The sequence below is a fragment of the Artemia franciscana genome, chromosome 7 (genome assembly GCF_032884065.1).
Source record: "Artemia franciscana chromosome 7, ASM3288406v1, whole genome shotgun sequence".
NCBI classification, from domain to species: domain Eukaryota; kingdom Metazoa; phylum Arthropoda; class Branchiopoda; order Anostraca; family Artemiidae; genus Artemia; species Artemia franciscana.
Genome location: NC_088869.1, coordinates 2,212,741 through 2,235,894, shown reverse-complemented (window position 1 = coordinate 2,235,894; position 23,154 = coordinate 2,212,741). Strand labels below are relative to the sequence as shown.

General features: G+C 34.6%; 2 protein-coding genes across 4 annotated transcripts in view; one reads left to right on the top strand and one right to left on the bottom strand.

Annotated features, from left to right (window-relative positions):
* LOC136028721 (glycerol kinase-like) overlaps nt 1–15,569 on the bottom strand; it is a 56,612-nt gene extending 41,043 nt beyond the window's left edge. For 2 of the 3 annotated variants that reach the window (XM_065706589.1, XM_065706591.1), the window contains exons 1-3: nt 5,946–6,084; nt 4,723–4,988; nt 1,397–1,631 (exon numbers count right to left, since the gene is read on the bottom strand). In XM_065706589.1, coding sequence (XP_065562661.1) covers nt 1,397–1,631; nt 4,723–4,779 — 292 coding nt within the window. In that variant the 5' untranslated portion in view covers nt 4,780–4,988; nt 5,946–6,084. Of the gene's footprint in view, nt 1–1,396; nt 1,632–4,722; nt 4,989–5,945; nt 6,085–15,415 lie in introns of those variants that run through there. The other variant, XM_065706590.1, reaches the window with a different exon arrangement.
* LOC136028724 (endonuclease III-like protein 1) overlaps nt 6,338–23,154 on the top strand; it is a 47,148-nt gene continuing 30,331 nt past the window's right edge. Inside the window, exon 1 of the mRNA XM_065706595.1 lies at nt 6,338–6,686. Coding sequence (XP_065562667.1) covers nt 6,363–6,686 — 324 coding nt within the window. The 5' untranslated portion in view covers nt 6,338–6,362. The remainder of the gene's footprint in view (nt 6,687–23,154) is intronic.

Genomic DNA, 23,154 nt, shown 5'->3' with positions numbered 1-23,154 from the left:
ATCAATATAATAACTCTGAATTGGTCAATGGACGGATCAGAGACTAGTGAATCTATATATGTATACGAATTTATCTACCTATCTTGTCCTTTAGGTTAGATCTTAGATCAGCTTGTCGCAAAAGTGCATGCTAAACTGGGAATATAAGCCTTAAATTCACCAAACACGTAAAACAAGCTCATTAGGTTGAACATCTGACTCACAGTTCAGATGTCGCTGATTTTAGCTCTGCTTTAGACTTCTTTTACGTCGGTAAAAACAAAATATTAAGAATATATACTTTTTTTGCGTAAAAGTTGCATTTATGGAGCAAAGTTTCATATCAGACTATTTTACATATTCCAATGGATAAAGATTTTGACTGAAGGGGAGCTGGGATCTATTCTGAATGATCGTCGCTGATGTTATATTTTTGGTAAATTTCGCACTGGGAGGGGGGGATTTATTGGGACGGGTGGTGGTGGTTCCTCTGTTTGGGGTGGGGTTGTTGTTAAGCTTTACACTGGAGGGATCAATTTTCACCAATCCACTTTGACCTCTCTTACATTTCATGAGGACTTATGCTTTGATCTTGAAGAGGAGGTGAGGATCTATTTATCAGAATAAATAAACATTTCCAAAATTGTAGTTTTGCAAGCTAGCTCTGTTTTGTCTCAAGACTGAGGGTCGACTTGCTTTTCATGCGGGAGCTCTGTTTAGTGCAGATGTTATTGAACTTAGTACTGAACTTTGAACTGATCAATTTTCTCTCATATACTGATTTTTACACAAGATTTTTTTTGAACAGGCTTAAGAAGGAAATGTCTAAAGTATCAACTGAGGCTAAAAGAAAATTTTAATCTAAGGCTACATACAAGAACTAAGATACCATTAACTATTTGTAATTGACTTCATCCTAAAATAGTGGATATCAACAAGATCATCCCTTATTTAAGCTCGTAGTAAAAAAAAAAGAGGCCAAGTTTTTAGTTCATTATGCACAGTCAATGCAAGTAAATCATACATATGTGCAGTAGACAGCATCATTAACGTTCTGATTACTTAAGTATGTTTTTTTAAAGGTTTTCTACAAATAAAGTTGCCAAACTTCTGGGAATAGATCATTTAAGAAGAAAATATAATAGACCACTTTGAAATCATCAGAATTCTTAGTCAGTTGTATCAAATATAAGTGCAATAGACAGTTTCATTTAGGTGCTGATTACAGCCATACAACCCCGGAGCAACACAGCAATACAGGAAATCATTCTGACAATATTTCACCACTCATTTTAATTTATAATTTTATATATTGCGATTATTTATTTTGATATTCTGCAATAAATTATTTGTCACTGTCATTACTAAAGTCTAGCGTTTTTTTTGCTGTTTTCTACAAATACAGTAGTCTCATTACCGGTATATTTATCCCAAACAATTGTAGTTTCCCTCTGATTTGAAATTCCCACTGATTTGACATTAGCTGGGTCATATCCCATTTCTTGAAGATGGTACATAGTTTTCTCCATACACTCCACAACTGTGTGAAGCAGTTCTTCGGGATCAAATTCTACCCAATCTTCTTTGGGCGTCTTTTTGTGAATTGGAATCTGATGGAAAGTTATGAGCTCAGCATTCTTTGCAGCAAAAACCTAGAATTTTGGCAGTTAGAAATTAATCATTTTGTAGCTACTTTTATGCCAATAAAAAAACGTTCATTCGTAGCATCAAGGATAAAGAAAATGAAATTTGATTGATTGAATCGATTATATTGAAACACACAACTGTGTGCATTTTTAAAAATTCGAAGCAATTGGGAAAGCAATTTTCAGCAAAAAAAAAACGTTGATCTGCGGTTATAGTTTTGCTAGTGGCAATTTATTAGTTAACAGCAAATTTAAGAGCAAAATTAGGAGCAGTTGGGAATTCAATTTTTACAGAAAAGAAAGGGAAAAAATATATCCATCTGCAGTAACAGGGTTTCGTAGTAGAACTTAATTAGTTAATAGAAAATTTAGGAGCAATTGAGAATTCAATTTTTAGAAAAAAAAAATCTGCATTTACACAGTTTTCAATAGGAGTAATTAACTAGTTAATTGCAATTAGAAGCAATTGGGAAAGAGAATTTTAGAAAACATATTTTAGAAACAATTTTAGAAAAACATATGTCCATATGCAATTAAACAATTTTGGTAGTAGCAATTAATTAGTTAGTGGCAGATTTAGAAGAAAGATTAAGAGTAATTGGGAATTCTATTTCTAAGGAAAAACAATGTCCATCTGCAGTTACACAGTTTTGGTAGTAGCAATTAATTAGTTACCAACAAAGTTAAGAGCGAAATCGGGAGCAATTGGGGAATTCAACTTTCTGTGAGAAAGGCGTCTATTTGCAGTTACAAAGTTTTTGGTAAAAGTGAACACCAAAAAAAAAAAAATCATAATCAAACTCAAAATAAGTCAAAAACATTTAGGGATAGGCAGCTTAAGTAGGTATAGCCTATTTTGAAGTTATAGTCGTCTTAGGAGTCAACTGATGGTAGATATATGAATTTTCACAGACAAAAAGCATTGTTAAAATTAACTAATAAATTTTACCTAACTATTTTCATAGTTGACTATGGCAACACTGACAAAAATGGGATACTGCTCTAAAAACTTAATATTCTAGTACAATCAAAAGATGAATCTTAAAAGTTTATGGTTTTTAGGAATAAATTGACCTAAAATAGATCCAGGAGAAAATAAAATTATTTTGACATCCTTTGTGTTTTAAAGTAAACAATGTTTTTAGAAAATTATTAGACCCTATCGTCTGAGAATAAAACAATAATAATCAATAGACACAATAAGTAGAATATACCAACAAGGCATCCATTTTCCCCTTATTTTTAGGCTATTTTACGTGCCTTTTGGATTGACCAATACTAGACAAATGTAAATTTGAATATCACCATGTATAATCATCCAGACTTAATTTGTAGCTGAAATTTTGGACATATAGCTACATTCCAGGTAATTATGATGTTGGTAGACTATAAGACGAGAGGCAAATTCCAATAAAAGTTGCAGTTGACATTATACCAGAATATGGCACTTTTAGGAAAATAGTCAGCAGTGAAGCAGAAAATGTTTTAAGGAAGAAAGTTGGAATCAGCAAAAATGCTTGAAGTTAAACAATAAAGAAAATAAACGTAAGGCAGAAAAATGTAAAGCAAGAACTAACGAAATGTTATGTAGAGGCTATGAATTTTGAAGAATTATAAACAACTGCATTTTGAAGTTGGAAGGGAAGGGTGTCAGAAAGATACAAACCTCCTAAAATATTTGCTTGCCTTTCTTTGATTTAATATATCTATGTAGCACAATTAGCTCCATATTTGGGACTTGCCAGCTCAGAAATACTTAGATACCATATTTGATGAAAAAAGGGAAGTAAAGACTTGGAGGGAGAGCACGCACATGGCTTTAATAATAATAATGAACAACATATCCAAATCTCTATTTAAATGTAGTAATGAAGCCTCAATCTCACATGGACTAAGCACATAATTTGGGACCCTTACTAATGGGGCAATGGTTATCACCCCCCCCCCCACTTACAAGGCAAATTTTTCAATATTTTGACTCTTCTGGGAAAAAAGCTATACTGAAATTTTAAAATGGTGCTATTTAGGGCTGTGGTGGATATCAAGGGGCTATGATGTTGTCCTCATCAGTTTTAGCCCTTAAAAAGGATGCTAGAACTCAGAACTTTTGACTGGTCCAGCTAGTTCCAAACTTTCTACTATTACCCATTCTCTTATGACATTCCCTGGTGGAAAAAATAATGCATAGTTGACACACACCTCTTTAATAAGTCAAGACAGCATCAATGGTATTGCAATGGCTATGAAATATTGAGCATATATGCACATAAGAGAGAAAGCAAAGAGAATCAATTCTCTTAAAATTTGTCCTGAAGATCCCTCTCCCAAGGGGCCTTGCCAAGAAATGTGCTTTCTTCCTTTTACCCCCCCCCCCCCCTTCAACCCAAGGATTGAACATAGGTGCATTTATGACATTAAGAGGTTGTTGGTTTTCCTAAGGGTTTTTACTTTCTTCAAATATCTGTATGATGAGTCATAGCATTAGTTCTTGGTGATTGGAAAGTCAAAGCATTGGGTGATTAGAAAGGAGTAGAGTATTTTTCATGTATCTCAGGGAAAGAAGAGCTTATTGGTGTGGATATACTTTAAACAATAAACTTTTTATCTTCAATATTTTGAAAGGCAATCAATTTCACATTTATTGCATAAATGCTTTCAGCACAACACTATAAAACTTTAGCTTTGTGAATGGGGGAAGGTTGAGAAAGGTGCAGCCCCCCTTATGCATTGAAAGATTCTGTTTGTGGTGCTGTTGTTTCAATGTCACTCATTACTTTCATCTGCAGAAATTTTTTATTCATTTAAAAATTCAAACACAAAACAAACAGAAATTGCTATGAATGAATAAGTAAAATCAAAATAAAAAGGAATTAAAATGAATAATCAGTCATAGAGATAACAGATACTGCTATTGGTGCTTAAAATGAACAGAAATTGAAACATAAAGAACTATTATAACAACTTTGATGCAGTAATATTAGAAAGTACAGGGTTCCTGGGTATATCTAAACATTTTGAATCAAGTAAGCTAAATCATCTTTTAGCATTTATTCATTTCTTTTCAGCAAGCACAAAAACCCAGTTAATTAAAACTTACCAAAAATCTGCTGCTACTTGTTCCCTGGTCAATAGCACCAATTAAGGCATCTCCCATCTTTTCTCTTTGTCTTCAATAAAATTTGTGAATTAAAAAATAACAGCAATGATCAGACTTCTTTTGCTGTCCCTGTAGTTCAAAATCTAACTGGACCCCAAGAAAATCTTTGCAGTAAAGGCGTTGTTTTGATTAAAAATCTGCTTTAGTTATGACTGTAGAAGTGCTAGCTACTTTGCTAACAGCTAAATTGAAGTTCCAATGCCAGTCTGAAAAAAAACTACTTTACTTCACAGATACTCAGGAGAACACAAATAGCCTACAAAATGAATGCTGCTCATGGATATAACTGACATTGCTGTTTTAGTAGTTCCTTGCACTATTTATTTCCTTTTGAGGACAGATATAGCCCTAGGAAATATATAGAAGTTTACTGATTGTTTTTTTGATGGTTGTATTTGCATTTTTGGCCAGGAAAACTGTTGAGAAAAAATAAGCATAAAAATAAAGCAAACCAACAAAGTCAGTAGTCTAGGACCTTATATACAAGTTACATGTAAAAAAAAAGAAAATGTAAAGAATACAGCGTAAGACTTTACAGTCCCTACCAGCAGTGATGATCTCTATTTCTTTGCCCTTCAGCCAGGAAGTACAATGGGGGGTTGGGGGTCAACCATCCTGTACTTTTGCACATCCTCCTGTTTACCTTCCCTAGATTTCTCCAGGTACCATTTAAAGCTGGGTTAACTCTGGGTGAGCTTACAGAGTAACCCCACTGACCCCCAATGAATTTTAATGAGAAGAGAAATCACCAGTGCCTCATATAGGCCTATAGGTCATTTTTAAGAGGTCAAAAAGCGCTTAAATCTGAATTTGCAATAGAGGCAATTATTATATTTGTAAACAGCACTAAAAAATGCATCAAGTGGTATATTCACTATAAATGAAAGCCAGTAATACTGTTTGCACCAATTTTACCAGCTAGGCTAGGTACAGCAAATTAGAGCAATAAAACATCCAAGACAAATTTAATCCTCATTTTAATTTATGGATTTTAATCTGAATGATAAATATTCATACAGTTTTATAAAAGCAGCACTTCTTTTATGTTTAGCTAAATTTCAAAGAAATGAACCTGACCAGGTCAAATCAATTAAAGAGGCCTTATCAAATTAAATTAAAGGTCACATTTCTAAACCAGCACAAACTGAATAGAAAAATCATACAGAAACATAGAAGAATCAGAATGTATCCTTGAAAACACTCAGGGTCCAGTTGAGTAGGAAAATTTTCAGCTGTAGAACTGATAGTAAATATTTTATTTCTTTCATAAAAGTTTCCTCCGCACAGAAGGATGCGTTTTCAGTGACTTGGGGCATGAGAAATTATCAAAATCAGAAATTCGGGCAGTCAAAAAAGTCGTATCGTAAAAATGGGTATCAATAGCCTAAGCCTAATGAATAATTTTTTTAAGTTCTTTGAGCAAGTGACAGAAAGAATTATATGGACAACCTCTGAATTTTTAAGCAGGATACAGGATACACTTCAAATTGTTTATACCAGTAAATTCTTAAAACGAACAACTTTACTTCCATTTCGCTTAGTTATCCTCTAACTATCTTATCAGATCAAACACTGCCAAAATGAATTTGAGATCAAATTCAAATATTTTAGAGAATGTGAAATTATTAGGGAAATCTGAGCTGAATAGTAAAAAGATTACTCAGAATGTTGCAACTGAAGTACATGTACCTCCTGCTAAAAAAATTCGTAAGAAAATTGTTGTGCAAGCAGCAGATGAAAATGCTAGAGCATCAACTAGCAAGGAGGAGGTACAGGTTTCATCATGGAAGCCTGGGAATTGGCCAAAGACTTTACAAAACATAAGAGAAATGAGAAAAAATAGAGACGCGCCTGTTGATGTTATGGGATGTGAAAAACATGGAGATTTCATTGGTACAGAGAAGGTAGGCTGGTAAAATTATAGCAGTTCATATAACTGGCTTACCAATAAAGTGAACATATCACTTGATGCCTTTTTTATGCTCTTTACGAATATAATAATGGCTTCTAACTTATATTCAAATTTAAGCACTTTTCAACTTAACCTAAACTAACCTTATTATAAAGAATTTTAGCACTGAGAAAATCTAGGCTAGTATTATTTTGTCAAAAACAGCATGGAGAAAATATAGTATTATCTTGTCAGAAAGGACAGATAACTCATACTTTAATTGAAAATTCATCATTTTTAAGAGCTTGAAAAGTGCTTAAATATGAATTTGAAATAGAAGCGATTATTATATTTGTAAAGAACATAAAAAAGGCATCAAGTGGTATGTTTGCTTTATTGGTAAGTCAGTTATATGAACTGTCATAATTTTTTGAAGATTCATTATTTTTAAGAGCTAAAAAAGTGCTTAAATCTCAATTTAAGTTAGAAGGGATTATTATGTTCATAAAGAGCATAAAAAAAAGGCGTCATGTGGTATATTCATTTTATAGGAAAGCCAGTTATATGAACTACTATAATTTTACTGGTAGGCTAATATCTCCTTTAAAAGTGTAGTGTAATAAAACTTGAAAAGACCTTCTGATCAATATATATGAAATTCTATTGCTGACATAGAGACAAGGTGAACACATTAGTCCTTACTTTTTTCATGCTCTTTTGAAATATAATAATCAATTCACTTGCAAATGCACCTCCCCCCTGACTGTCTTATATAGCCTAGGACTAGTAATGTACGTTTCTATTACTTCAATGTATCCATATGCTGTATGCACATCACCTGTATCAAACCTCTTATCTTCTCAGCATGAAATATATCTCAGAGCAATTGAATAGTTAATTTATATAAATATCATTTGAACAATTTTTATAAAGTGAATAATAATGAGGGATGCATAACAATCTGATTAATAGATAATCCTGTCATATTATAAAGTAATAATTTCATTTATTGGTATAAGTCTGGAATTGGGGCTACTGAGGAGGAATCATGTTACAAAAACAATTCTTACTTCATAATATACAGAATAACTGTAGTTTACACATTTTGACTGCAGATCCACTATACCCCACCCTTAATATGCAGATATATATCCTAAATTAAATATTTTCCATACATTCCACCATGGATCACTCTTGTTTTTCTGGTTTTTCTTTTGTCACAGTTGATACACATGTTGAAACAAGAGAGATATAAATTTTTGCCTTCAAAATGATTTTTAATAATTCTTTGGCATTTTTGGAGTTGAGTAAAAAAGTTGTACTGCAATTACAAATTTTCCAAGTGGTAAGAATCAAATGCATCATGAACAATGACTGTCCTGATAAGTTAGATAAAAATTCCAGTATTAACAGCCCCAGCACTATGCAAAATTTGCTTGTGCATTGCCAGTCTTTGCAGAGTAGAATGCAACCAAGTATTTATTTTGTCTCTTCGAATGTCCTGTCAATTGGTTGAAAGCTAATTTATGAAGCTCAGAAGAAAATGGACCCTCAGCACAAAAAAAAAGCAAAAAGAAATACTATATTGCTCTGACAATCCTTTTTTTCATATTTTTTTTTGCCAAACTAGAGGAAAGTTACTTATAAAAGTTCCTGGGGCAAGGAGACCCTATAACACACAAAAAGATTGAGATTGGAGGTAAAAATAGCCCCAAAATGGGCATAAACCATTTTTTCTTGATATTGCTCAAAACTTGTTATTGTAAGACCCTTGGCCAAGGGGATCCTTATATATGAATGTATTTGGGCTTGGGCACAGGCAACCAAAATGGGGCTTGAAAAGGTTTCTAAGAAACTTTCTTATTATCTGACTGGCTTAGAAGATATTTTCTTAAGTTGCTAGGACAAAGCACAAACAAGAGTGAAAAAAAAATCTTGGCTTACCCAAAGATGAGACCTGAAAATTGGACAACAAAATGGATTTTTGCCAAATTGCTTGAGACTTGTTTCCCTAATGCCTTCACCATGGGGACCCTAACAAATAAACTTATTTGAGCTCGGGCACCAGCCCATAAAAATGAACCTAGAAATTTTATTGGGGGTTTTACACTTTTATATCGAAGTCCTTGAGCCAAAAGAGCCCATCACACAAATAAAATTGAAAAAAAGCCCTGACTCCACTGAAGTTGAGTCCAAAAAAAAGGGCCTGAAACCTTTTATCCAAATGTCTTGAAAATTGCATTCATAAGTCCTGGGCTAAGGGGACCCTAACATTAAAGAAAAAAATACCCAAGACAGGACCCTGATAAAATGCTAAAAATGCTATGCTTTTTGAAGTACTTGAAGCTTGTAATAGTAAGTCTCTGTGTCAAGGGGATTCCAATTGACAAAACTTGAAACGAATGTTTTGTCAGAAAGAGGACCTAAAAACGTTTCCTTTTTTCAAGTTGTTTAAAACTTGCAACTGCAAGTCCTATGTCCAAAGAAACCCCAACATATGATCAAATTTTTAGGTTGGGTGCAAAAACCCTCCAAAAACAAGGTTTGAAAAAGATCCAGGGACCTGTCTTGCATCTCTTGGTCCCTGAGGCAAGGGGATCCTGATCTTCAAACAAAGGACTAGGTCTGGGGGTTGAGCCTCTCAAAATTTGAGCAAACCCATTACTGTCATCAGCCCTTAAAATTACTCTTTAGGCAGCCCCCCTCATATGCAGTATCACTTCTGTCTGTTCTAAGTTTTAATGTTGTTGCTTACTTTCAGGGCTGGAAAAAGGGCAATTGGGCCTTGTGCTGCCATCAAAATGAACAATTAATTTTTGAAATTGTAAAATGTTCTTAACAATTCCAGAGCTCTAGAAATACCATGTTTTCAAGGGTAAAACCAATAAAAAAACTATATGATATCAGCAATAAATCAGGATAGACTAAACAGTTTAGCAATCATGTTGATCAAAAGTGACATCACAAAAGAAAAATAGATTTTAAAACCGTTTTAGAAACACTTGCAGAGCAAAATTTAGAAATATGCAGATTTGTGTGCCCATATTCAAGTGATGTAAATTTCAATAGACATTTTCAACAGTTTCATAATAGCTAGGGACATAAAAGTAAATTAACATTAGCACAAAATGAGTAGAAAAAAAGAACAAAAGAGGACAAAACCGTAAGCTTAAAGTTAACAAGCTGTACCATCAAATGAAACAAGATCAAGAGAATGACCTGAGAAATGTAAATGTATGAACGGGTGATAATGAACAACCTACAACATAAGAAGGGACAAGACCAGTCCAAGCAACTAAGGCAAAAGGCTAAGAAAAAATGTCTGAAGCAATGATGAACGAAAATAAAGATCAAAGAAACATGCATCAATAATAACAACGACCCAAAAATGAAAATGAAGAACAAACAAAATATGTGGTTACAAGACATAAGACAATGAGGATCAGAACAAATAAAAATAAAAATGAAGAACAGAGAAATGTGTGGTTAGAAGATATACGACCCCGAGAACAAAGAAATATGCGGTTAGAATGTAATCAGGAGCAAGAATTACAAGCAAGAGGAGAAATCAGAACTTGTCAAATATGAAGTGAACAACAAAGAATTGTAAGGGTAGTAGACTCACTAAAGTAAGTATCAAGAGTGTCAAAAATGACAGTGAAGAACAAAGAACTGTTCTGTTAGAGAACAGCAACAATTAGAACGGGTCAAAAATGAAAGTGCAGAAGAAAAAAAGGTACTTGTGTACATAATGGTACACCCTCGAGAACAAACTGATTTTATCTGTCTGCATTAAGAAATAATTAGCTTACAAATGACGGGTGACAGAATACATTGGACTTTATAATTTTGGCTATATAATTACACATTAGGGGGGAGGGGGTAGAGAAATCGGACAGCCTCACCCCCCCCCCCCCCCAAATGTGCAAATATATTGCCCAACTTTGTTTTTGAAGTATTATATATTCATCATATTTTGGTAGGTTTCTTAGGATTGAAAATCTTCACTTCTTGAGTGTGTATCATTATGTACACAAGTACCGAAAAAAAAAATACAATGTTAGAAGAACAGCACCATCACAATCATCAATGCCAACAGATTCTGGCATAAAACCAAGTAAAAACCTACAAATATGCCTTAAATTACGCAAGTGTTATTTACAAGTCATTAGAACCCTTCAACTCTGTATGTATTAAATAAAACAAAATAAATTTTAATGAAATTAAGGAGCAACATCAAAACTTAAAACGAACAGAAATTACTCCGTATATGAAAGGGGCTTTTCCTCCTCAACGCCTCGCTCTTTACGCTAAGGTTTGACTCTTTCTCTTAACTCTATTTTTAAAACAGTAAGAAACTTTAGCGTAAACAGCGGGGCGTTGAGGAGGGAAAGCCCCTTTCATATACGGAGTAATTTTTGTTCGTTTTAAGTTTTGATGTTGCTCCTTACTTTCATTTAATTTTTTTTATTTATTTAATTTCTGGACGTTTTTGAATTAATGCATGTTTTGATCTTGGCTCTCCGCACATAAAAAATTAAAACGAAATTTGCATATTAATTAATTGCAATTAATCGGAAGATTTTGAGAAAAAAGGAGCGAGGGAGGAGGCCTAGTTGCCCTACAATTTTTTGATCACTTAAAAAAGCAACTACAACTTTTAATTTTTTACAAACGTTTTCATTGGTAAAAAATATACATAACTTACGAATTAATTTACGTAACGAACTTCAATATTCGTATGTTTTTATTGCGTGTATGAGGGGGTTCAACCCTCGTCGATACCTCGCTCATTACCCTAAAGCTTAAATTTTGTCCCAATTCCTTAAGAATGAGCTGTGAATCACAAAGGCCGTAGAATAAATAGTTGAAATTACTAAAAATACTTTAGCGTAAAGAGTGAGGTGTAACGAGGAGGTAAGCCCCTCATATGCGTAATAATTTTTTTTCGTTTTAAGTTTTAATGCTGCTCCTTACTTTCAGTAGAAAAAACTTTTCATATTTATTTTTATATATATATATATATATATATATATATATATATATATATATATATATATATATATATATATATATATATATATATATATATATATATATATATATATATATATATATATATATATATATATATTCGCATATATGCTGGATTTAAATTTTGCTTAAAAAATCAGTATACAGAACTTAAATTTACTTAAATTCTTTAACTATGACATACCATAGTGTCAATTGTTCGAAGGTTTTATTTTCTGTGAATTTTTAACTAATATTTTAAACTACAAGAGCTAAAGAATCGTACAATACTTAGAATATTATTTAACCCACTATATTTACTACTTTAGCCATACACTTAATGGTTTAGGTAGGGGGTGGGGGGATTACACACAAAAAACCATCAAGAAACGCATAAAGATGTGTTGATATCCATTTTTGTTACGTTTTTAATGTTACGTTTTAACGAGTCAGACGAACAATTGGGGCGGGGGTCAAACCCCCTAGCCCCCCTCCATTGGATACGACCTTGGTAGTGTCCCTTGTTTAAATTAAATAAAAAAACAAGTTTTTTGAAATAAAAGTAAGGAGCGACATTAAAACTTAAAACGAACAGAAATTACTCCGTATATGAAAGGGGCTTTTCCTCCTCGACACCCCGCTCCTTGCGCTAAAGTTTGATTCTTTCTCGCAACTCTACTTTTTAAAACAATAAAAAAATTAGCGTAAAGAGCGGGGTGTCGAGGAGGAAAAGCCCCTTTCATATACGGAGTAATTTCTGTTCGTTTTAAGTTTTAATGTCGCTCCTTACTTTCATTTCAAAAAACTTGTTTTTTTATTTAATTTCTGAAAGTTTTTGAATTAATGCATGTCTGATTTTGGCTCTCCGTACATAAATTATTAAAATGAAATTTGCATATTAATTCTTTTTTGGCTAAATGGCTTTCTCTTAGTTTTGATCAGACGATTTTGAGAAATAAAGGGTGGGGAAGGAGGCCTAGTTGCCCTCCAGTTTTTCGGTTACTTAAAAAGGCAACTAGATCTTTTAATTTTTAACGAACGTTTTTATTAGTAAAAAATATACGTAACTTAAGAATTAACTTACGTAACAAACTTTTATATTATTATATTTCTGATTATATATATGAGGGGGTTGGTCCCCTCGTTAATACCTCGCTCTTCACACTAATCTTGTTTTGTCCCAATTCCTTAAGAATGACCCCTGAATCAGAAAGGCCGTAGAATAAATAGTTGAAATTACTTAAAAAAAAATTAGCATAAAGAGCGAAGTATTTATCTCCTCCTAAATACCTCGCTCTTTAGGCTAAAGTATTTTTAGAACCCCTCATATGCGTAATAATCTCTGTTCATTTTAATGCTTCTCCTTACTTTCAGTTGAAAACTTTTTCATGTTTATATTTGCATTGTTTTTTTTTTTTTTAATAGTAATGCTAGAAAATCCTGCGCCCTTTTCATTGAATTTCACTTCCCCCATGAAATATTCCTCCAAGGAAAGATCCTCCCATATAGCCCCCTCCCCTGAACCCCACACCCAAACCAAAAAAATCCCCCTGATAACGTCGGTACACTTCCCAGTAACCATTACTGTATGTAAACATTGGTCAAAGTTTGTAACTTGCAGCCCCTCCCCCTGGGACTGTGGGGGGTAAGTCATCCCCAAAGACATTATTATTATGGTTTTCGACTATGCGGAACAAAATGGCTATCTCAAAATTTTGATCCATTGACTTTGGGGAAAAATGAGCATGGGAGGGGGCCTAGGTGCCCTCCAAATTTTTTGGTTACTTAAAAAGGGCACTAGAACTTTTCATTTCCGTTAGAATGAGCCCTCTTGCAACACTCTAGGACCACTTGGTCGATACGATGACCCCTAGGAAAAAAAAACAACAAAAAAACAAATAAACACGCATCCATGATCTGCCTTCTGGCAAAACATACAAAATTCCACATTTTTGTAGATAGGAGCTTGAAACTTCTTCAGTAGGGTGCTCTGATACGCTGAATCTGATGGTGTGATTTTCGTTAAGATCCTATGACTTTTAGGTGGTGTTACCCCCTATTTTCCAAAATAAGGCAAATTTTCTCAGACTCGTAACTTTTGATGACAAAGACTAAATTCAATGAAACTTATATATTTAAAATCAGCATAAAAATCCGATTCTTTTGATATATCTTTTAGCATCGAAATCCCGTTTTTAGAGTTTCGTTTACTATTGAGCCGGGTCGCTCCTTACTACAGTTCGTTACCACGAACTGTTTAATAATAGCTTTTCGGACAAACTTTTTTCAATAGTTTAGGATGGTACTCGTATATATACTTGCTATTTCTTTATGCACCTTTACCGTCTTAAGGATTCCCCCAAGACTTGCTTATTAGCAGTTCAACTTGTGTTTTGACACCTTTGCTTTTAGAAAAAAGTATTGTAAATTGAGATTACTTGGGGAGAGTAAGAAGAGGAATAAACAGTACATAAATATTTTTAATAGTTTTCAGTCGATTGCGTATCTCAGAATTTTCACTGTTGTATACTGGCAGAATACAACACTTATTGTGGCGCTATCTCTTTCTTGATCAAGAAAAGGCAAATATAGACTATCTATACTGAGTACAATTTTCCTCGATTTTCAATTTGAGAGGCTGTGAACCAACGGTTAAAAGTCTGAGACCATGACCATTTAGCTCAGTCGGATATCTTGGAATTTGAATTTTGGCCCTACTTCAGCCAAAAATGATATTTTGTGACACAAAAAAAGGGTACTTTGATGTTACATGTTGTCTTGTTACTGAAATAGGACGCTAGAATTTTTTTGCTTTAGGTTGAAATCAAATATTTCGGCCCTATTTCAGTCAAAATCTATGTTTCACGTTCAAAATGGCAGAAAAGGGAACTTTGGTCTTAAGATCCCTTTTGTTACTTGAAAATGGCACTTGAATTTTTCGGTGTCTTCAAATAAATGATTTTTGCATTATTTCAGCCAAAACTGATGTTTTTACCGCATAATGACAGTAAAGAGCACTTTGGTATTCGGTAACGATCTCATTTGCTACTTAAAATGGGTACTAGAAATTTTAATTTGTGTTGAATTGAGCCCTCTTCTGATATTCTATAACTACTGGTTTGGTACAGCCACTGTGGGGGGAGCGGTAAAACAAAGTTCATATGTTAGTTCCCATGCAAAGTATCATTTCCCTTGTTTTTCATTTTGGGGAACTGTAAACCTCCATTTGTGCAATTTCGCTAATGCAAAAGGTCTTCTTAGTCATACCATTACAGGTGATGACAAGGCTGTATGCAAGGGAGGGGGTGGGTGGTTTTAGTCATATACTACTCTTATTTCAACTGGACGTTGTCCAAGGCAAATGTTAGAAATTCTGAAAAAATTCTCATATTTAAGAATCACTTTTCAGCTTTGCCTGAATGAAAAGTACAATTTCCTAGATGTTGTTACATGTGAAATATTTTTCATTTGACAGTTCGTTGTACAAACTCGTTTTTTATTTCGGCTATTATGGTCCTATGCAGGGGGGGGGGGCTCAGAGTCTGCCCCTCCGAAATCCTAATTATTCTTAAATTTCTGGGCACTTCTTATTCAAAGATGAAATAACTTTTTATACATAAATCCCCTCCCTCAAAAGCTTCTTTGTGTGTGGCTTGGCCCGTGGTTCACTGTCTACTATGTTCTAGCTACTGCTACAACCATTACAGAATAATATTAGATAATTCCTACCTCCCATTGTAGTCCATTTCTTTGACACTTGATCAAAAAGGCCTACACTCTGGGACTTCTGGCGCTGGACTACCTTTGGAAGTGATCAAAATTTGGCCCACGACCGGCTCATTAGAATAGGCTTATCTTTTATTTTGCAATCTCTTGCATGTGCAAAGATTTGGCACTATAGGCAAATCTTAAAACTTGTTTTCATTCGCGCGATTTTTCTTTTATTAGCCTATATGCTATGCCAAGTTTAAGCCTGAAAAATTAGTGTGACATAATTTTCTGGAGCAATTTCAAAAAGTAGGTTGTCCTTCAAAATTGAAGACATTGCTGACCTTGACAATATTATTGTTAATGTCGATTCAGATCTAATTTTTAAGAGTTGAATTGGTAAGTAACTACAAGAATATGCTGTACAATTTTCTTAATTTACATGTCCTAATAATGTACCGTTCAGAAACTTTTTCTTGATTTACTTATTTCTAAAATCTTTTGTGTGCAAGAAGTTACTCTTGTAGTCTTTACAGCAATATCTATTAATTAGGCCTGGAGAACGGCTCTCAAGCATTTTGCGTCAGAACCGTTCGATATCGTTATTTGTCTCATATCGTTGACGCTAAGATGGTCATTGCAAAACATAATTTTCTAGAACAATTTCAAAGAAATAATTTGTTTCCAGCATTAAATTCATTGCTGACCTTGAGAATGTTATTGTTCATGTCGGAACCAGCATAAAAATCCAATTAATTGATATTCATTTACCAACTTAACTCAAAACTGGATTTACATAACTAACCTTGAGGGGGCAAATCCCCTCATATACGGAATAATTACTGTTCGTTTTAAAATTGCTCCTTATTTTCAGTTGAAAAAAAAAACTTTATTTTTAATTAATTTCAGGGCTATGGGAAAACAATGTTTTTTGACTAGACCTATGTATCCGGTTTCGTACGTGTGTTGTGTGTCTGGAGATTACGTCAGATGTGTCTTGCTAGCTAATTGTTTGGTAGCTAGCTTGTTTTGACCCGTTCGGGTTGATTGAACTGATTTTATTGATTCCACCCAAGAATTGCGTGCCTTCATTCTTGAGTCTGGACTAAATTTTTAATTGTGAAATTCGTAAAGGTACTTAACGGTTATTGGAAACACACCCAAGAAGTGAAGTTAGGTTAATCCTAATGGAAAATGACAAAATAGGATGATAAAATAATACTTAAGAAACAAAATTAGGGAAACCTAACCCAACGTAACCTAACCCCCGCCCAACCCCTAATATGCAAATATATAGCCCAAATTATATAAGTCCAATGCATTGTATCATCCATCACTGGTTTTGTAGTTATGAAACCGGTTTTCTGAGATGTAACCTAAGCGTAATTCTTGAATGTGTTTCCAATAACCGACAGGTACCTTCAAAAGACAAGATTCCAGATTTTATTTACAAGTGCTTTGAAAACTAATCTGAATATCTTGAATTATGAACACTAGCCCTGGTAAACTAAGGATGGGTATCATTATTTTCCTAGTTTCTACATTCCAATAGCTTACCGTTAGCTAACCTCATATTAAACGGTGCTTTTCAAGAAACTAACTAAACGAGAATTCTTTAGAAGTCAGCCCATGGGAAGCTAAGAACTGAAAGAATTATTTTCTCAATTATATCTCCTACTAATATGCGTTTATCTAACCTCACACTAAATGGAACTTTTCAAGGAACTGACTTTAATAAATGACAGTTCTCTATAAGTTGCCACATGGAAAATTAAGAAATAGCGACATAATTTCGTTTATACATCCTAACTGGGCCGTATCTAGGGGGTACGGGGTTTGAACCCCTCCCCCTTTCTAAATTTTTTTTCCGAAACGTAAAAACATAACAAAATGCATATAGGCCTAAACAAATTTTTGATGCGTCTTATAAAGTTTTTTTTAATCCAACCCCTTCCCCCTCGTAAAAAAATCCTGGACGAACCTTTGCATCCTAATAATACACCGTTCCAAAAAAAAGTCTTGGTTCACTTATTTATAATGTCTTTTATATACAAAAAAGCTACTCTTGCAGTCTTTGCAGCAGCAAATCTTCGCTACCATTCGCTTGACCCTGGCCCAAACCCTTTTTAATTAATTTAACAACGAGGAGAAAGTGGCAATAGCCTGTGTTTTAGTTTAGAGGCAACTAATAATATTTTATTTAGGAAGAGGGCCAAAAACAAAGTCAGGTCAAACTTGTAGTATAGTTAATTAAATCAATATTGGACTTATTTAGTTTACTCATGGCCGTCTTGCAAAGAATACCTCGGTCCTCAGCATACAATATTTTTTTTCTTCAATTTTATGTAATTTCTATTGGAAACATGAGTACTGTCATGAGGTGGACTTAAGAGGCAAAAGCACTGGGAATTTTGGTAAAATAAGAGCAACCACCCCATATAGGCCCATTGTTCCGGAGATTGGGGTTATTGTTCCCAGTAAGTATCATAAATACCTTTTAGGTCGAGAATTACTCGCAATTGTGAGTGAGCAACATGGATATCTTGATGCAGTTGATACAGTTTTATTAGTAATAAGACGTAGTATTCTTGAAGCGGGAATAACAAAAATAGACCTCCAGTGTTGTCAAATACTTAAGCCCATTTCATTTTTGAATGTCAACTATCTACAGAAGCCTTTGCTCCACCGAGAACATTTTGATTTCCGGACATGCTCCCTTCCTGCAAAGCAGAACTCCCTCCTTTTGAGATGGTTAAAGCTGTAACTATCCAGGAGTTAACATGTTTGTAAATTTCCAATTGATGCTCGTAATTGTATATAACCAAAAGAACTCCCTCCCCTGCCTAAAGTCGATACCAGCTCCTGTGCAAAGTTCCCTAATCTATCTAGCTAGATAGAACCTATATGAATAGGACTGACTGACAGCGATTGAATTTGGTTTTAATTTCCTGGCCCCTTTGGGTACCCAGATCCAAAGCACATTCTATATACATTGATGGTTCTGTCTAGGATGTTTTTGTTTTTTGTTGTTTTTTTTTTCATATTTTACGCGCAACCATCAGACGGTATACCGCGCTAAGTCCTAGTAATTACTATTTTTATTTTTCACATATAACAGTATGTTATACCTTTTGTAAAAGTAACTAAGAAAAACTTCTTTTGGGGAAAGACTGTTCAGGTTTAAAACTTTGTGAATAAAAAAAAAAAATGGTTTTTACCTTATAAAATCTAAATCCAGAATGAGATGAGTTCAGCAGTGTTTCTACTTCAAAATTTTTGAAAACCCTAAAAGGCTAGTGGGGAATCCTCAGAAATCTCCATTTTTAATGCCAAAATCCCTACATGTTTCCCCATTTTCTGACTTCTTTCCAAGTCACTAGTAATGCATCGCTATGCTGACTTTTAATATCATTTGTTCAAGACGACTTATTTTGCAGCTCGAGACCTTTTACTTGTACCAAAATATTTTCTTTTGACGTTTAAAGCACTGCTTTGTATTTATCGATTCTCTATGACTATTTTTGCAACACCTTCGTTTTTATTTGAATTACTACGATGGATTGGCATGAATGGTATCCAACCAGTCACTTTTTCAAGCACTATTTTTGTTTAAATATGTTTTGACTTGGTTTTAAATCGAGCTATGGTTATGTTACAAAAAAAAAATTTAAAAAAAGAGAAAGTTATCTGTCACAAGGTGAATGAAAATATGAAATTTAAGGATAATACAGAAAGGGTAAAATATAAAAAATACTTAGGCATTGTTCACATTCGTGTAGTAAGGGGAAGTAAGGCGAAATAGATTAAGTAAGGGAAATAGATTTCAGTTCTGTTTTCTGTCAGTTTTCTGTTTTCTGTCTGTTTTCTGTGTTCTGCATGAACAATCAGAGTGCTTAATTTGTGACGTCAGCAGGTCAGTGAACATGTTGGTGAAAATAATATTTATTTTCTATGTGTATTTTGGTAATTTGGGTTATAAGGCCACACTGCTTGTCACACCAATGTGAGAAATCTATTAGTTGCCTCAGAATACTGTCATATTGACAACAAAAAATCAAGAAAAATATATTTTTAGTCAGAATCAGATTCAATACCTTCTTCCTTTTTTCCGATGGTAGGTGAAGCCTTGACTCTTTTCATTTGCAGCAGTAGTGGCTCGTCTCGCATGGAGTACTTTCTTGGCCCCGCTTCATACTATGTTTTGTTTAAGAATCCCACGTAACGTTTATGTTTTAAGCTTGTTCCGTTCCTCCGTCCTTATGATTTTCACTGCGCGAAAAAACTCTTCGACAACAACGTTGGAGAAAGGAAGAGAAAGTACAAATATTACTGCCAATTTTAGATTTGCGTATAGCTCGGTCCCGGACGAGTTTTTCTTCGAAAAAAAAAACACCAGTAGGTAGCCGCATCCATACTTTCCAATATTTTCAACATTGATGAGACTTTGCTTCCTCCGCTCCTGTTCAATTTTGTTTCCATCCCATGATACTTTCGAATATAGGGTTAGAGAGAATCAGGCCGTCGTGATTGAGCTGATACAGGGTCAACCATTTCTGCATATTTGTAAATGTCGTCATCGAAATGAAAAAGAGTTTGGATCTGCTGCACACATCTTCGATGTGAAAAGATTGTGCAGCTCTGAGGATCTTTGGAACTGCGTCTTGGGGCGCACCAGGACCTGATTTCAGCGCCAAGAGAGAGTTCATCCATTCGGATCCAAATACTTTCGAGGGGAGGGTAAACAATTGGGTCATGCTCATTAAGTTAGAATGCATTTGTTGACCTCTCATAGTCCATCTTTTTAAAGCTCAAAGACAGTTCCTTGAAAAAAGATTCAGGCGATAAAACAGTGGTTTGTCAGCTTGAAAACCTACATTGGTTTCAGTAAGCAATCCCAATGCAAAGACAACAAATTCGAACATGCACTTCATCACAGGGTTCAAACTTGTGTATACAAGCTCATTGAGCTTTGTTGGATCATCAACTAGTAGAAGCCTGTACTAGGCACTAAGAGCATCCTATTGTTTCAAAATTATGTCCGCAGCAGCTTTGACTGAAAGCCATCGAGTCTGCTCAGACTGTAAAATCTTATACATGTCCACTTGCTAGAAGTTTTGAAATTCAAGGAAAGCATGTTGCCTTGTTGGGCATCTTGTTTTGACCCGCTAACTTAGCAGGAAATTTGATTGAAATGGTTTTATCGAGTTCACCCAAGAATTGAGTGTCTTCCATCTTGTAATATATTTTGGCTTGACATGCATCTCGGTTTTGCACATTTGCACTCTGTGACTGAAGATTAATCAAACAGTTCGTGGTAACGAACTGTAGTAAGGAGCGACCTGGCTCAACAGTAACCAAAACTCTAAAAAATGGAACTTTGATACCAATAGCTACATCAAAAGAATCGCATTTTAATGCTGATTTTAAATATATAAGTTTCATCAAGTTTAGTTTTACCCATCAAAAGTTATGAGCCTGAGAAAATTTGCGTTATTTTAGAAAATAGGGGGGAAACACCCCCTAAAAGTCATAGAATCTTAGCGAAAATCACACCATCAGATTCAGCGTATCAGAGAACCCTACTGAAGAAGTTTCAAGCTCCTATCTACAAAAATGTGGAATTTTGTATTTTTTGCCAGAATCGACCCAGGTGATCGTATCGACCCAGTTGTCCTAGAATGTTGCGCGAGGGCTCATTCTAACGGAAATGAAAAGTTCTAGTGCTCTTTTTAAGTGACCAAAAAATTGGAGGGCACCTAGGCCCCCTCCCACGCTAATTATTTTCCAAAAGTCAACGGATCAAAATTCTGATATAGCCATTTTATTCAGCGTAGTCGAAAAACCTTATAACTATGTCTTTGGGGACGACTTACTCCCCCACAGTCCCCGTGGGAGGGGCTACAAGTTACAAACTTTGACTAGTGCTTACATATAGTAATGGTTATTGGGAAGTGTACAGGCATTTTCAGGAGGATTTTTTGGTTGGAGGCAGGGGTTGAGAAGAGGGGGATATACTGGGGGAACTTTCCATCGAGGAATTTGTCATGGGGGAAGAAAATTTCCATGAAGGGAGCGCAGGATTTACTAGCATTACTTAAAAAAAAAAATATGAAAAAGTTTTTTTTTCAGCTGGAAGTAAAAAGCAGCATTAAAACTTAAAACGAACAGAAATTATTACCCATATGAGGGGCTCACCTCCTCCTAATACCCCGCTCTTTACGCTAAAGTATTTTTAGTAATTTCAACTATTTATTCTGCGGTTTTTGTGATTCAGGGGTCATTCTTAATGAATTGGGACAAAATTTAAGTTTTAGTGTAAAGAGCGAGGTACTGACGAGGGGGCGAACCCCATCATATATGTAATAAAAACATGAGAATACAAAATTTCTTTACGTAAGCTAATTTATAAGTTACGTATATCTGTTACTAATAAAAAGATTCGTAAAAAATTAAAAGTTCTAGTTGCCTTTTAATTAACCGGAAATCGGAGGGGAACTAGGCTTCCTCCCCCGCTCTTTTTTCTTCAAAATCATTCGATCAAAATTAAGAGAAAGCCATTTAGCCAAAAAAAAAAAAAATGCAAATTTCGTTTTAATTATTCCTCTGCGGAGAGCCGATTGATTCAAAAACGTTCAGAAATTAAATAAAAAACACAGGGTTTTTTGAATGAAAGTAAGGAGCGACATTAAAACTTAAACCGAACAGAAATTACTTCGTATATGAAAGGGGCTGCTTCCTCATCAACGCCCCGCTCTTTACGCTAAAGTCTTTACTGTTTTAAAAAGATTAATTGAGAGAAAGAGTCAAACTTTAGCGTAAAGAGCGGGGCGTTGATGAGGAAGCAGCCCCTTTCATATACGAAGTAATCAAACAGTTCGTGGTAACGAACTGTAGTAAGGAGCGATCCGGCTCAATAGTAAACGAAACTCGAAAAAACGGAATTTTGACGCTAAAAGATACATCAAAAGAATCGAATTTTCATGCTGATTCTAAATTTAAGTTTCATCAAATTTAGTCTTTGTCATCAAAAGTTACGAGCCTGAGAAAATTTGCCTTATTTCGGAAAATAGGGGAAAACACCCCTTAAAAATCATAGAATCTTAACGAAAATCACACCATCGCATTTAGCGTATCAGAGAACCCTGTAGCAAAAATTTCAAGCTCCTATCTACAAAAATGTGGAATTTCGTATTTTTTGCCAGAAGACAAATCACGGGTGCGTGTTTATTTGTTTGTTTGTTTTTTTTTCCAGGGGTCATTGTATCGACCAAGTGGTCCTAGAATGTTGCAAGAGGGGTCATTCTAACGGAAATGAAAAGTTCTAGTGCCCTTTTTAAGTGACAAAAAAATTGGAGGGCACCTAGGCCCCCTCCCACGCTCATTTTTTCCCAAAGTCAACGGATCAAAATTTTGAGATAGCCATTTTGTTCCGCGTAGTCGAAAACCATAATAACTATGTCTTTGGGAATGACTTACTCCCCCACAATCCCTGGGGGAGGGGCTGCAAGTTACAAACTTTGACCAGTGTTTACATATAGTAATGGTTATTGGGAAGTGTACAGACGTTTAAGGGGGATTTTTTGGTTTGGGGTGGGGTTGAGGGGAGGGGGCTAAGTGGGAGGATCTTTCCATGGAGGAATATGTCATGGGGGAAGAAAAATTCAATGAAAAGGGTGCAGGATTTTCTAGCATTACTAAAAAAAAAAAACAATGAAAAAATAAACATGAAAACGTTTTTTCAATTGAAAGTAAGGAGTAGC